The sequence below is a fragment of the Chionomys nivalis genome, chromosome 14 (assembly GCF_950005125.1).
Source record: "Chionomys nivalis chromosome 14, mChiNiv1.1, whole genome shotgun sequence".
In the NCBI taxonomy this organism is placed as follows: domain Eukaryota; kingdom Metazoa; phylum Chordata; class Mammalia; order Rodentia; family Cricetidae; genus Chionomys; species Chionomys nivalis.
The window spans coordinates 12,444,007-12,456,884 of NC_080099.1; the positions used below are offsets into that span (position 1 = coordinate 12,444,007).

Genomic DNA, 12,878 nt, shown 5'->3' on the forward strand with positions numbered 1-12,878 from the left:
GAATGTGGGAAAATATATGTACTTTAGAATGAGACAGATCCATGCAGCTATTTACAATACATCCGGGTGTTCAGGGAAGACTATGGCTGTTATTGGTGTAGGGAAGCAGTTTGTTCTAGTAGCTGAGTTATCCTGAGCCACCAAGGCTTCCTATTTGCCAATGTCTTTCTTAGTGAACAGTCTCTGAATATTTTAATTACTCGTATTTTTGTGTGTACTTCTGTGAGTGTGTGTGCATATGTGTATAGAGGCCAGAGGGCAAGCCCAGGTGTTGGTCCACAGGTGATGGTCACCTTTTAAAAGACAGTCTCTCTCCCTTTACCCTGGACACTCGGCTGACATTTTGCTACCCTTGAGCCAGTTTGAAGTTTCTGCACTAACCACCATCCACTGCACAAAGAAACTTCTGTGGATATGGAAATTTAGAAGGCAGCTTGATACTATGACCGCTTAGCAAACAGTAGGTCCACCCCTGGAGCCTGTGAACTCTCCAAACAGGTTCTGGGCCCTGCTTATAGTACTAGATGTGAGTTTCCTCCTGTGCAGGTGGCCTTAAATCCAATCAGAAAGCATTAGCCACCCTCCCACACACTTGTCGCTGTTGTACCTGTGGGCGTATCTTGTCATGTGGGTTCCAGTGACTGAACTCCGGTAGTCAGCCTTGGATGCAAGCACCTTTACCACTAAACCATCTTGCTGACCCTAATTTTTAACTTTATTTTGGATGCAGCAGATGAAACAACATAGAGACTGGATTCTGTTTTCTTCCTTAACCAACACTGACCACAAATGGATTACATATGCTACCCTTCTTGCAAGACACAGGACCACTGTGGAAGAGGAGGCTGAAAGGCTGTGAGATCCAGAGATTGGGGGGCAGAGGGTATCTATGGTCCCCAGGAACTCACAGCGTGAGACTCTCTTCCACAAGAACAAGTCAGGCAACTTTGTAGCAGGAAGGTGGGAGAGGCTCGGGAACTCCCTCCCCTGAGGAGCTACTGACGGCAGGTGGCTCTCAGGGAGGGAGAGCCAGTTTTCTTCAAGGTCGCATTTCTGTTCTGAGGTTGTGATAAAATACCTTGAGCAAGGCAACTTACGCAAGTGTTTATTTTGACTTTAAGGTTCGAGAAGGCTTAGAACCCGTTGTGGTGGAGACAGCAAGGCAGGAAGTGGCAGGCAGGGCAGCAGGAAGTAGAGAATGAACTGAGGGAGGGCCAATGCTGTAAATCAGTGGTTCTCAACCTGTGGGTGGTGATATCACATATAGGGCTCTGCCTATCAGATATTTACATTATGACTAATAACAGTAGCACAATTACAGTTATGAAGTAGCAATGAAGTAATTTTATAGTTGGGGGTCAGCACAGCATGAGGAACTGGATTAAAGGGTTGCAGTGTTAGGAAGGCTGAGAAGCACTGTTATGAACTCTCAATGCCTGCTTCCTCCAGCAAGGCTACACCTCTCACAATCTCCCTGACTGGAGTCCAAATGTTTAAACCTGTGAACCTATGGGGGACACTTCTCCCTTAGAGCATCACAGTGTAGCTGTTGTCATTCAGACATCACACTTTGCTATACAGCCTCATACTCACAAATAATTTATTGGCAACACAAATCAGACTCAGTGGTTATTCAAAAATTGAAAGGGAAAAAAAGAGGACATGAAATTGGGAGGGGGTGGGAAGTGGATTGTGAATTTGGGAGGAGCTTGAGGAAAGAGTGGGGGTGAAAATTATCAAAATACAATTGTAAGAAATTCCTAAAGAATTAATGAAAACATATTTTAAAAACTGGGCAAAAGCCGAGCAGTGGTGGCACGCGCCTTTAATCCCAGCACTCGGGAGGCAGAGGCAGAGGCAGGTGGATCTCTGTGAGTTTGAGACCAGCCTGGTCTACAAGAGTTAGTTTCAGGACAGGATCCAAAAGCTACAGAGAAACACTGTCTAGAAAAACCAAAAACCAAAAAAAAAAAAAAAAAAGAGAAAGAAAGAAAAAACATGGTTCGTCAGAGAAAACACACAGAGGGCAAGCAAGTATATGTGAAGATGATAAAACACACAACCATTTCCATGGCTAAGACCCAAATGCTGACACTACCAAATACTAGTGAGGCTGCGTAGCAGCAGGAAACCATTTGTTGTCAGTGGAAGACAAGACAACACATATTGGAAGACAGTTTACCAACTTCAAACAAAAACCTAGCTTAACCACTGGCTCTAGTGACTGCGAGCCTTCGTAGTTCCCTAAGGGACTTGCAAACCTACACATGTGTTTGTTTATTTGTGATTGCCAAAACAAGGCAGCACCTAAGATGCTCTTCAATATGTGATAAAGTGTCACATATAAAATGTAATTTTACTTTGGCAATTAAAAAAGGACTCTGTGTATTGAAAAGAAGTCAGTCTGGAAATGCCACACACTATGTTCTTACTACATAAATATCCCGAGAGGCAAAGCTACAGATAGGACAAAGGTGAGCACTTGGCAAAGGGCTCAGAAACAGCAGTGAGTAGGTGGGACATGGCAAAATATTTCCTCTGCACTGTGCTGGTGATACATGTCATTTATACACTTGTCAAACCTCAAAGCACTGAGTAAACAGAGTGTGGACTTTGATGTAAATTATGGACTTTGGTAAATAACAATGTGTCAATATTAGCTAATCAATATACCACATACCACACGAAACCCAGGTGGTGCTCACCCACCTTTAATCCCATCAGCACTAAAGAGGCAGAGGCAGGCAGATCTGAGACTGAGGCCACCCTTGTCTATAGAGTGAGTTCTAGGACAGCCAGAGAAACTCTGTCTTGAGAAAAACAAAACAAACAAAGGGAAAACAGAAAAACACAACAACAACAAAACCTAAAACCAACCAACCAAACAAACAAACAAACAAAAGAACAAAGACCCAGATATACCACACTAACGGTGCTAACAATTAGGTGGACAGCCACGCAGCCATGTGCAGTACATTCTGTAAACTCCAACCTGCTCAACTAACGTCTGTGATGAAAAACTTAAGTTGGGGAGAAATAAGTAGAACCTCAGGACCAATAGCAGTCAGGGTACCACAGAGACGAAAATGAGTCAGAAGAAAACAATTTAAAGAAATACTAAATGGAAACTCTCTACATTGGGTAAAATTCAAATTTATAGGCTCAAATTTAGGGAAGCCCAAATAGAATATACATTTTACATATGCCTTCCTACCACAGCCTGGCTGTGTAACTGTGAAACTTTTGAAATCCCAACACAAGGAATTTTTAAGATGTATTTTTATTTTTATGTATGTATGTATATATGTATGTATGCATATATGTATGCATGCATGTATGTATATATGTATATATGTATGTATGAATGAATGATGGGGAGCACTGCCCATGGAAGCCAGAAGGGGGCAGTGGGCTGAGCAGTTATAAGCCACCTGACTGACCTGGGTGCCAGAACCAAAATCCAGGTTCTCTGCCTGAGCAGTACATGCTCTTTAAACACTGAGCCATCTCTCCAGGTCCCACAACAAGGGAATTTTAAACATCTGCTGGGGTGGGGGTGGGGGGTTGATACCTTATGTACATGGAACATGGAACGATCACAGACGACCCTGAAGAAACAATAGAGGCTAAGTTCATGTTTCTTCGCAAGTCCCTTTCATTGTTAATCTTCCCCATTTTCCACAATCCAAAAGAATACTCGTGAAGTATTAGTAGTGGGATAAGTGATCTCAACAGAAAAGAATGTCTGTGGGAAAATAAAAACAAACCCTCAGACTTCTCTTTCACTGGTATTGCTTACTGCTCCTTACCCGGTGATCCCAGACTAGAAAGGTCAGCCTAATTGTATTAGTTCAACTATTTAAAAAATAACATGGGATGTGCAGCTACAAAGATGAAACCTTACAGGGTTATTTCATAACCCAGCCTAACACCAAGCCAATATGTGGATATTTAAAGGTCTAAAAAAACTTCAATATCAAATTAAAATCTAAAATACTCTGAGAAATCAGATGCTAAAAACTTCTAAAAGACAACAATAACAAACAAAAAACCCTCCAGCCAGGAAAGCGATATTAATCCAAAGAACATGGAGTCAGAATTCAGGGGAAAACATGAACTGTGTCGACTCTCATGTGAACGTTGCTACATAAGTTCTCATTTGGTGGGAGCAACTATCAAAAGCCCAGGAAAACTGCCAGTCAGCCATTTCTTTCAAGAGGAAGTTGGCAGCCCTGCCTGGCTTGTCTGAGAGGTTCTGAACCTTCCCAGACAAGGAGAGTAAGATCTGTAGGTGAAACTTCTTGCCAAACATTAAGGTAGTTGTTAATGTTTCCCAACCTGTGGGTTTGGGTTGCCCCCGCTTGGTTCAACAACCCTTTCACAGGGGCTGCTTAAGATCATTGGAAAACATAGATATTCACATTATGATTCATAACAGTAGCTAATTACAGTTATGAAGCAGCAAAGAAGATAATTTTATGGTTGGGGATCACCCCAACATGAGGAACTGTGTTAAAGGGTTTCAGCATTAGGAAGGTTGAGAAGCACTGGTAATCATTTCTAATGATTGCATTCCCACTCAAATGTGCCTTTTCCTTATAGCACTCAGTCCCATGGCCTTCTTCCTGGCTAGTCTCACTAGGTAGTTGGTATGCAAATTGAGAACAGAGCCTCATTTTGTGAGGTCTTCTAACTAGCCCAACAATCACTAGGCCAGGCTCGAGGCTTGGGTTCTTTCTGCTCATGCCTACTACCTACCTATGATAGCGCATCACGTTTCTGGATATTCGTGCCTAGAACACAACCTCTAACACACACACACACACAATCACACACCTTTTATTTCCTTAACACAGACATTGCTGTGCAACTTTTCCTTGAAAGGTTTGTTGTTTTCATTAACATTTCAAAGGAATCTGTAAGATAGGAGAAGTGTGGCAACCCTGGATACACTGTATTTTTCCCAGAACACCCACAGTTCACTTGGTTCAGTCACGTGTCTCTTAGGCTCGGTGGACTTCCAGATCTCACTAATCGGTGCCTGTTGCCATCTCCCCTCACATACTTCACAGATATCAAAAGCTTTCACTTAAACCCTCAATCGTCCCAAGTCTTTCTTCCCCAGTTTCCCCCCATCATCAAGAAGTTCCACAAGACCAAACTTGTCATTTGGCATTCCCTTTACATTTCCCCAATGTAATGGTCTGTTCTGACCCCCCCTCCACCTCTGAGGCAGGCATATCTTTCTTTCTGCTTGCAGCCTGAGCCAGTCCCTTTCTGTCTCTCTCTCTCCCAAAGAGGTAGCTGCTATGTGGCTCCTCCCCTCCTCCTCATAATCTCTTCCCCTTCTCTCCCATAATCCACTAAATAAATATCCACCCGCACTCTGCGTGGTGTGCCTGTCTTGGTCTCTCACCTGCCATGGCTCCCTGCCTCTGGGAATTGGGATTTGCTGCCCCTCGTGGCCCCACCGTTCCGGGAATGGTGACACCGCTATTTTTACCATTACATCCACCACAGCCTATCGATGGCCACCTTACTGTCAAACTCACGTTCTAATTTCCTTATTTTAAAGGCAGTGCCAGAGCCGAGAGGAAATCAAGAAAAGAGTAGTGACCAGACGGTGCCCTCCCCGTTTGAAATGCTTGCATTGCCTTTCCCTGGGGTTATGATAACGCCTACACAGTCCACTTTGTATTTGTACCACCAAATAGGCCTTTAGATCACGTGAAGTCTTCTCCTGCTTCAGGGATTTGATACGTATTCTTTCAGCCTCATAGTCAACAGAGACTTGTGTCTTTAAGTTAAAATTCTGTTTCCTGTTGAGCTGCTATGAAAAAGGAGCGTGGAATTTCTTAAAACAATAACCCTGCAGTTAGGTACCAAGGGCCTGCACTTTTCTGCAGTCGCTCACACTAAAGGAATGGAAGAGAAAAAGGAGTGAGGTGAAGTTTCAAACAAGCCACTGCCAATTATTTTGAGGGATCAGGGCACCCCAGTGGAGGTTCCCTGAAGCCTCTTGGGGAGTATTATCTTCCCCACACACCGTGGCTGAGACCAGGCCTCTGCGCTTCAGTGCACACCCGCTCTGCCCCAGACCACCTCGTTCGTGCTTCTGGCACCACCGCGTTTTCCTTCAGAGTTGAGTAAGTAAGAAAGAAATCACTCTCGCGCCAGTGATCTCCAAGGTCAGGAGCACAGCCAATCCTGGTCTCCAGTCTGTTCGCTGGAAACTGCACCGCTGTCGCCCGTGCCTCCTATGGAGTTTCTTCCTCAATGCAAACAATGTCTATCCCGACCCCAACCCGGGGAAATGACTTGCACCCGCCACCTCGGCTTGCCCCCAGAGCTCAGAAGCCGAAGCCCGGCCAGGGGTCACCAAGCGCGCTGGCTCACCTCGTAGCAGCGCCATGGTGAAGCTCAGTTACTCCGTGGGGCTGTGTCGGCAACACTCGGCCACCCGCCCTAGCCCAGCCTTAAGAGTATGGGCGGCGCTCCGCGAGGCCGCACCCCTGCCCTTTCCCCTACATTGCCCCCCCACCCCCGCTGCCAGGGTCAAGGTTACCCTAATCCATACCACGTGTGCCCCGCGCCCCTCCCCTGGGAATCAGGGATGACCTCGGCCACACAGTCCTATCACCTGTCCCCATCCCCGGCTTCTAGAAACCCTGCCCGCTCTGTCCATCTCCAGGCTCAGGCATCGCGGTAAAGGACTGGCAGCAAGATCCCAGCCCCGCCCCACCCAAGCTTGAGTGGGCGGGGGCCGACGGGCAGGGGCGGGGCTGGCGGCGGCGCGGTGAGAGTGGCTGCTCCTGCGCCTGCGCAGTCTGATGGCGGAGGCCTGGGCTACTCTTAGGGTTTCTGCAGCCGGTAGCTGGGGCGCCTGGAGAAGGGAAAGGGAACACAGTAGAGTAGGGCGCGCCTGGGACCCCGACTCAACCCCAAGTGAGCCCGAGGTATTTTCCTTATATGATCAGGACTCCCGTGGCCGGCGCTGCTGGTCCGGAGCCTGAGAGGATTATGAAAACGTGGCAGGTGATGGGGCCCGGGGACCTGGCGCGGGGAGCTGAGGGGTGAGGGACCGAGGGGGAGGTGAGGCTGGGTAGGGGGCGCAGGTTTAGGGATGCCCACGCCGCCTGCTCTGGGCCCTGCCGATGATGACGTGACCACTGCGCAATCTGAGTTCTGGGAACCAGGTGATGGAGTGTGCTGCGAACACTGAGGCCAGGCGAGCAGGAGGCGGCCTGGGCAGAGCGGGGAGATCAGGAGCGCAGGGCCCCGCGGCGCCGAGCCGCCTGGGCTGACAGTGGCAACGGGGCGGGGCGTGGGTGACGCTGTTGACTTGTATTAACTCCTCAGCCACTGCCTGCTCCACAGTTAAGCTTTGTGTGTGTTGTTTGGCCCGCTCCCTTGGAGTGGGGGACTGCATTTTTAATCTAAAATCTCTCTCTCCCTCCCTCCCTCCCCCCCTTCCCTTCCTCCCTCCCCATTTCCTTCCCCCTCCTTCCCCCTCCCTCTTATCCCCCCCCTCCCGTTTTTTGAGACAGGGTTTCCTGCTTTCTGTAGACAAGGCTAGCCTCAAACGATGAGCTCCGCCTAAATGCTGGGATTAAAGGCATACTCCTCCACGCACGGCTTTAACCTAATCGTTTTTCGTGAAAACTTTCAGGAATTACAGAAATGTGAAAAGGTTCGTGCAGAGAACCTGCTGTTTGCTATTTCACATCTACGCATTAAAACTTTGTTTTTAAAAGATTGACGTTTACTTCACCCCGCGAACACTTCAGCACACCTTATTTACAGTGTTCTTAGGAGTTTTCATGAAGCCATTCGCATACAAAGCTCAAACTAGGTGAGCAAATATCTGTGCTCTCTCACTCGTTCCTCTTATTTCAAGTCACCACCAAGAGGGACTTCCAAGTTTACTATTGAATGTGATTATAAATGACCTGAATGGTCCCCTATAAAATCGGAGCGAAAAGTTAGTGTATACTCAAACAGGTATGTGTATAACTGTAGTTCCAGGATCAGAAAAGGAACTGAGGCGTTCCCTTAACCAGATGATCAAACTTAGAATCCCCAATAAAGAGACTGTGGACTCCCTTGCTGTGAGGAAGACATAACTCACTTATGTAGGGTTCCTCCTCAGAATCACCTGAACCTAATCACAGCAAGACAAGTCCAAACTGCATTGGTATGTAGGAGATTGGCGTTTGGAGGGTTTTTGTTTTGTTTGCAGTTATGCACAGAAATGTTTAGTTGCAGCAATCTGTAACTAAAGTCATGAAGCAAGATGCATAGAAATGGTAGGGAGCAGGAAAACAAACGGCAAAAATGTCACCAAGGAGTGGAAAAGTGTGTTCTACTCTGTTCTGTCTTCCCGTGTCTTCTGGAGGCTTAACGTTCTTCACAAAAAGGAGGGGAGTATTCTTCAACTAGGCTACAAAATTACGTAGAAGTATCTCGAAGGTAGTTAAATAGGTACACTCCTGTAACACTATGCCTTTCAAAATAAACTGGTCTGGACAAGAGATAGCATTATTTATTACCTGTCTAGACAAGAGATAGCATTATTCCATTCTTATATGTTTAGCCTCCAATGTTTTTCGAAATGCAGTGTTGTCTTTCTGTAGTTAATTTTGGAGGGAAAGATGTAGTGTTAACATAAAATTGGAAATTAGTGAGTCCATTGGAAATCTGTAAATTCTACTGTTAAGATTATCCGAGATCTGAGAACTGTCTAACTTCAGTCCTTTCTCCCACTCTTTCTGAATCACTTTTCCATGCTTACAGTTTTCCTTCTTTTCCTATAATCAACGTTGACAGAAGTTGCAGTACTGGCAGCTGAGGAGAGCAAGCAAAGTCCTTGGGAGCTGCAATAGTTTTTAACATGTGTGTGGTACATGACTATAATCACAGCACTTGAGAGGCCATTCGTGTCGGCACGGACTACACAAGACCCTGTGTCGTCCCCACTCCCTACTACATAGTGACAGTACAAATGGGAAGCTGTGCACGTGCATACAGTTAGTCTGCCTTGGTGAGGTCTTCAATTATAAGGCCAATATTATCTTGGCTCTGGTTTTTACTTACAGCAAATATCTGCTCTCTAGGAAGTTCAAGCTGCCAAACAAGGATAAAGAAATAAACTACAGTCATGAAGTGGTAGACATGGATTTGAGAGCTTGCTTATTTTAAGTTTACCCTGTCTTGATGAGCTCCAATAGCCGTGAGGCACTGTCTTAGACTTAACTTCTTCTCTGTTTGCAAGCCATTTGCAAATTCCAACAAGCCTTTAATAAGATGTCATGTAACAATACAGCTTAGAGCAAATCTCGGCACATCTTTGAGTACACGGTCACCCTGGAAAGCAATGATATTGGTGGAAGAAGACAACATTGTTTGGATGTCATTCAGTCAGATAGGTTCTGAGAAACATTTGTAGTTAATGTTCATACAAGGAGGGAAAGTGCACACCAAGGGCATGCCTCAAGGAATTGATTGTATCTCAGCAAGAAGATGCTAGGGTTTTGGTGTTTGGTTAGGGTCCAAAGAAGCAGGAGCTCCTGTCTGGAAGCGGGGGAGGGGAGGCAGTAAGTACTATTGATTCATTTTTCTGCTGTCACCCTAATCTCACACAGCTAACTTGCCAGGGATAGGCTTCCCATCTTCTCTAGGAACTTTTGCAATTCCACAGAGATTTTAAAATGGGCTTGTCAATTTTCACATTTAAAAAAGGCATTGAGATCTCGATCTTTCTAGGATGCAGATGACAATATGGTGTTGTCTTTATCAGTGGAAATGCATTATTTCTGAGAATTGCAGAAAATTTTGCTACCAGCTTAATGTATCTCTACCGCAGCTACACATACAATTTGCTTGTCTTGTCTCGGGGCTCCATTCTTTTTTTGTCAACCTGCTAGTCTTTCTTGATACCCAAACTTTCCTGAATGGTAAAGCTCTAGAATAATTGCTCAATAAGCCTTGTTATCTTCTAGATCAGCAGTTCTCAACCTTCCCAATACTGCGACCCTTTAATACAGTTCCTCGTGTTGTGGTGGCCCCCAACCATAAAATTATTTTTGTTGTTACTTCATAACTTTAATTTTGCTAGTTATGAATTGTAATGTAAATATGTCTTTTTTCAATGGTCTTAGGTAACCCCTAAGGGTCATGACCTACAGGTCGAGATCTGCTGTTCTGGAGCAAGCCCTCTCCCATCTCCAATACATAAACAATCACACATAACTGAATCTATGCCCCAGAATAAAATTTCTCAAGGAAACATTAAAAATAGGGGCCAGGGAGCCAGGCAGTGGTGGTGCACACACCTTTAATCCCAGCACTTGGGAGGCAGAGGCAGGCGGGTCTCTGTGAGTTCGAGACCAGCCTGGTCTACAAGAGCTAGTTCCAGGACAGGCTCCAAAACCACAGAGAAACCCTGTCTAGAAAAATCAAAAAGAAAAAAAAAATAGGGACCAGGGAGGTGGCTCTGGATAAGAGCGTCTGCTGTGTGAGTAGGAGAACCTGAGTTCAAATCCATATCACACAAAAAGCTGGGTGCACAGGTCATATTTATAACTCCAGTATTGGGGGCAGAGATGAGTGGATATTGACAGCTTGCCGCCTAGCCCTGAAAGTGCGCTTCCAAAGAACAAGACAAGAAACCTTGTCTAAATGGAATAAAGTAGACAGTGATAGAGGAAGGTACTGAGCATCCTTCCCTGGCCCGTCACATGAACTGGCATGGGTAGGTGTATGCGCGCGCGCACACACACACACACACACACACACACACACACACACACCATAAGGAGGCTAGAGAGATGGCTCAGGTTAAAAGTACTTATTCAAAAATCACAAGAATCACAGACTTCAGTTTCTGGTGCCCACCTAACAAGCAGCAAACGCAAGCAAGAAGAGTCACTGGGGCTTGTGTTCTTCCGGTCTACCAGAAGGAACAGAGCTGCAGGTTCAGGGATGAGACAGAATGTTTGAGACCGCAAGTACATACACCCCACATATGTGTGCACACTTCTCCAGGTACATATGCATACACACATGCATACAAATCTTTAATAAAATAGACTGTAGCCAATACTGCTTTTACTCAGGCTGTCATCTTAAATTTTGCTCAGATTTGGCACACACTTTATTCAAAAGTATTTATTTCCACAAAGTTTTATCCACAGCTGAATAATTACAGCAACCATTATAAGCATTTTTTTCTATAACAAAGCTGTAGTTTACAGACTTGTCCAAAATGGAAAATATATTTTTTCAGCAGCATTTCTTCTGCAGTGTTAGATTTACCCCTGAATATTTTGTGAACTCCCTCAGAGAGGCAGGCCTTTATCTCAATGTCAGTTGATTGCAAAATGTTACATCCAATTGGTTTCTTCTTAACAGTGTGCTTTTAGGCAGGAGCCTGATTCCATCTGGTTGATTCCCTTGGTTAGAATGTATTTTGTTATAGTGTGTGTGAGGGCAGACATGTGCCATGGCTCGTGTGTGTGAGTCAAAAGACCTTTCACTGTGGGCTCTGGGGACTGAACACAGGTTGTCAGCTTCCATGGCAAGCACTCTTACCCACTGAGCCATCTTACTGTCCCAAATCTTATTAAAAAAAGAAAAAGTTTTAGTATTCAATGATGTCCATAAGAAAAAAAAAACTTGTTTGTCATTGGCACTAACCTCTAATTTTCTACCCTCTGTCATTCTGTGAATATGGGACCAATGTGTAAAAAGTGAAGCTTTGGTTACTTGACTCATCTAGAGAGTCAACGTTAGGAATCAATGGCAAATGCTATAAGGAAATGAGAGGCCCAGTGCTAGCACGTTCAGCGCCCACTTACTCATAGCGGGCAAGTGTTTGGGAAGTAGTTCTTTATGCAAAAGAATTGGATTTCAGTTTGTTGCCATAATCCTCAATGCATTCATTAGGGCTCTAATAGTTAAATTAGTGGTAGATTTTAGGGACCTACGTTCTCTAAACTCCTCGTTTTCACAAGAACCTTAACATTTTATCCTAAGGAAAATCAGAGGAAACCACCCCAATGATGTGCTCCATGGAAAGGGGAAAAGCCTACCATTGGGTCTGTGAAGTGAGCCTGTGGATGCTGACGCTCTAACTGCAGCTGGGATGGCCTGGGGAGGATGCGCACAGATAACATGTCTGCTTCCATGGCGACTAATGTATGCGGAAACACGCCCATACTCTTGGAAGTGGGTAGCATCCCTGTGCTAATGCTGGAAACACAAATGGTGGATGTGTGAATATGGGTTAGTTTTGAAGGTGCTTGCTTCATGAGATGAATCAGAAGCCCACAGGAACGTTAAGTTCTTCTGGCAGCAACTCCTTCAGGGAAGTCGGTTATTTCAGCAACTGCTAAAGGAACGTGATGGAATTGTAACTACTCAGAAGCAGAGATACCCAGAGAAGAGTTCAAACTTGTGTTGCATTTATTTAAAGTAAAAGATATTATTGATTTCATGAAGCTGGGAAGTTCTTCAAATGAGCTTTAAAAGGGGACGGGAACCCACTGCTGAGGGAGGCTCAGGGGTAGAGTGCTCGCCTGATATGCCTGAGGACCTGCACCGGGGAAAAAAGTACACAGAACAAAAGTGTTTTAAAAAAATGCTTAGAGTTTCTCACAAGGTCCCTTTCACCTTCCACGTCTGCAACAAAATAGGGAGGATGTAAAGGCCCAGGGACCACTGTCTTGTTAAGCACGGCTCCAGTGGAAGCCCTGGTCTTCTGGAAGAACTGAAGCTGTTGTTTCTTAGTTAACCCCTCCCTCCATCTGGCTAATTCCTAAGCTTTTATTTAGTGAACCTTTGTACCTCCTGACCAACCAGGAACCCACATAGGGGGTAGG

At 45.3% G+C, this 12,878-nt stretch overlaps 1 protein-coding gene and 2 non-coding genes across 3 annotated transcripts in view; 2 read left to right on the forward strand and 1 right to left on the reverse strand.

Annotated features, from left to right (window-relative positions):
- Positions 1 to 6,501, reverse strand: part of Acaa2 (acetyl-CoA acyltransferase 2) — a 30,091-nt gene extending 23,590 nt beyond the window's left edge. Inside the window, exon 1 of the mRNA XM_057788854.1 lies at positions 6,397 to 6,501. Within this exon, the coding sequence (XP_057644837.1) occupies positions 6,397 to 6,412 (16 nt within the window). The 5' untranslated portion in view covers positions 6,413 to 6,501. The remainder of the gene's footprint in view (positions 1 to 6,396) is intronic.
- Positions 6,502 to 6,919: 418 nt separating this feature from the next.
- LOC130887118 (small Cajal body-specific RNA 17) lies at positions 6,920 to 7,059 on the forward strand. The gene has a single exon (XR_009058344.1). It is a non-coding gene; the product is annotated as a small Cajal body-specific RNA 17 (non-coding RNA).
- An 89-nt stretch (positions 7,060 to 7,148) lies between these two features.
- Positions 7,149 to 7,227, forward strand: LOC130887113 (small Cajal body-specific RNA 18). Its single transcript, XR_009058340.1, has one exon. It is a non-coding gene; the product is annotated as a small Cajal body-specific RNA 18 (non-coding RNA).
- Positions 7,228 to 12,878: the final 5,651 nt, after the last annotated feature.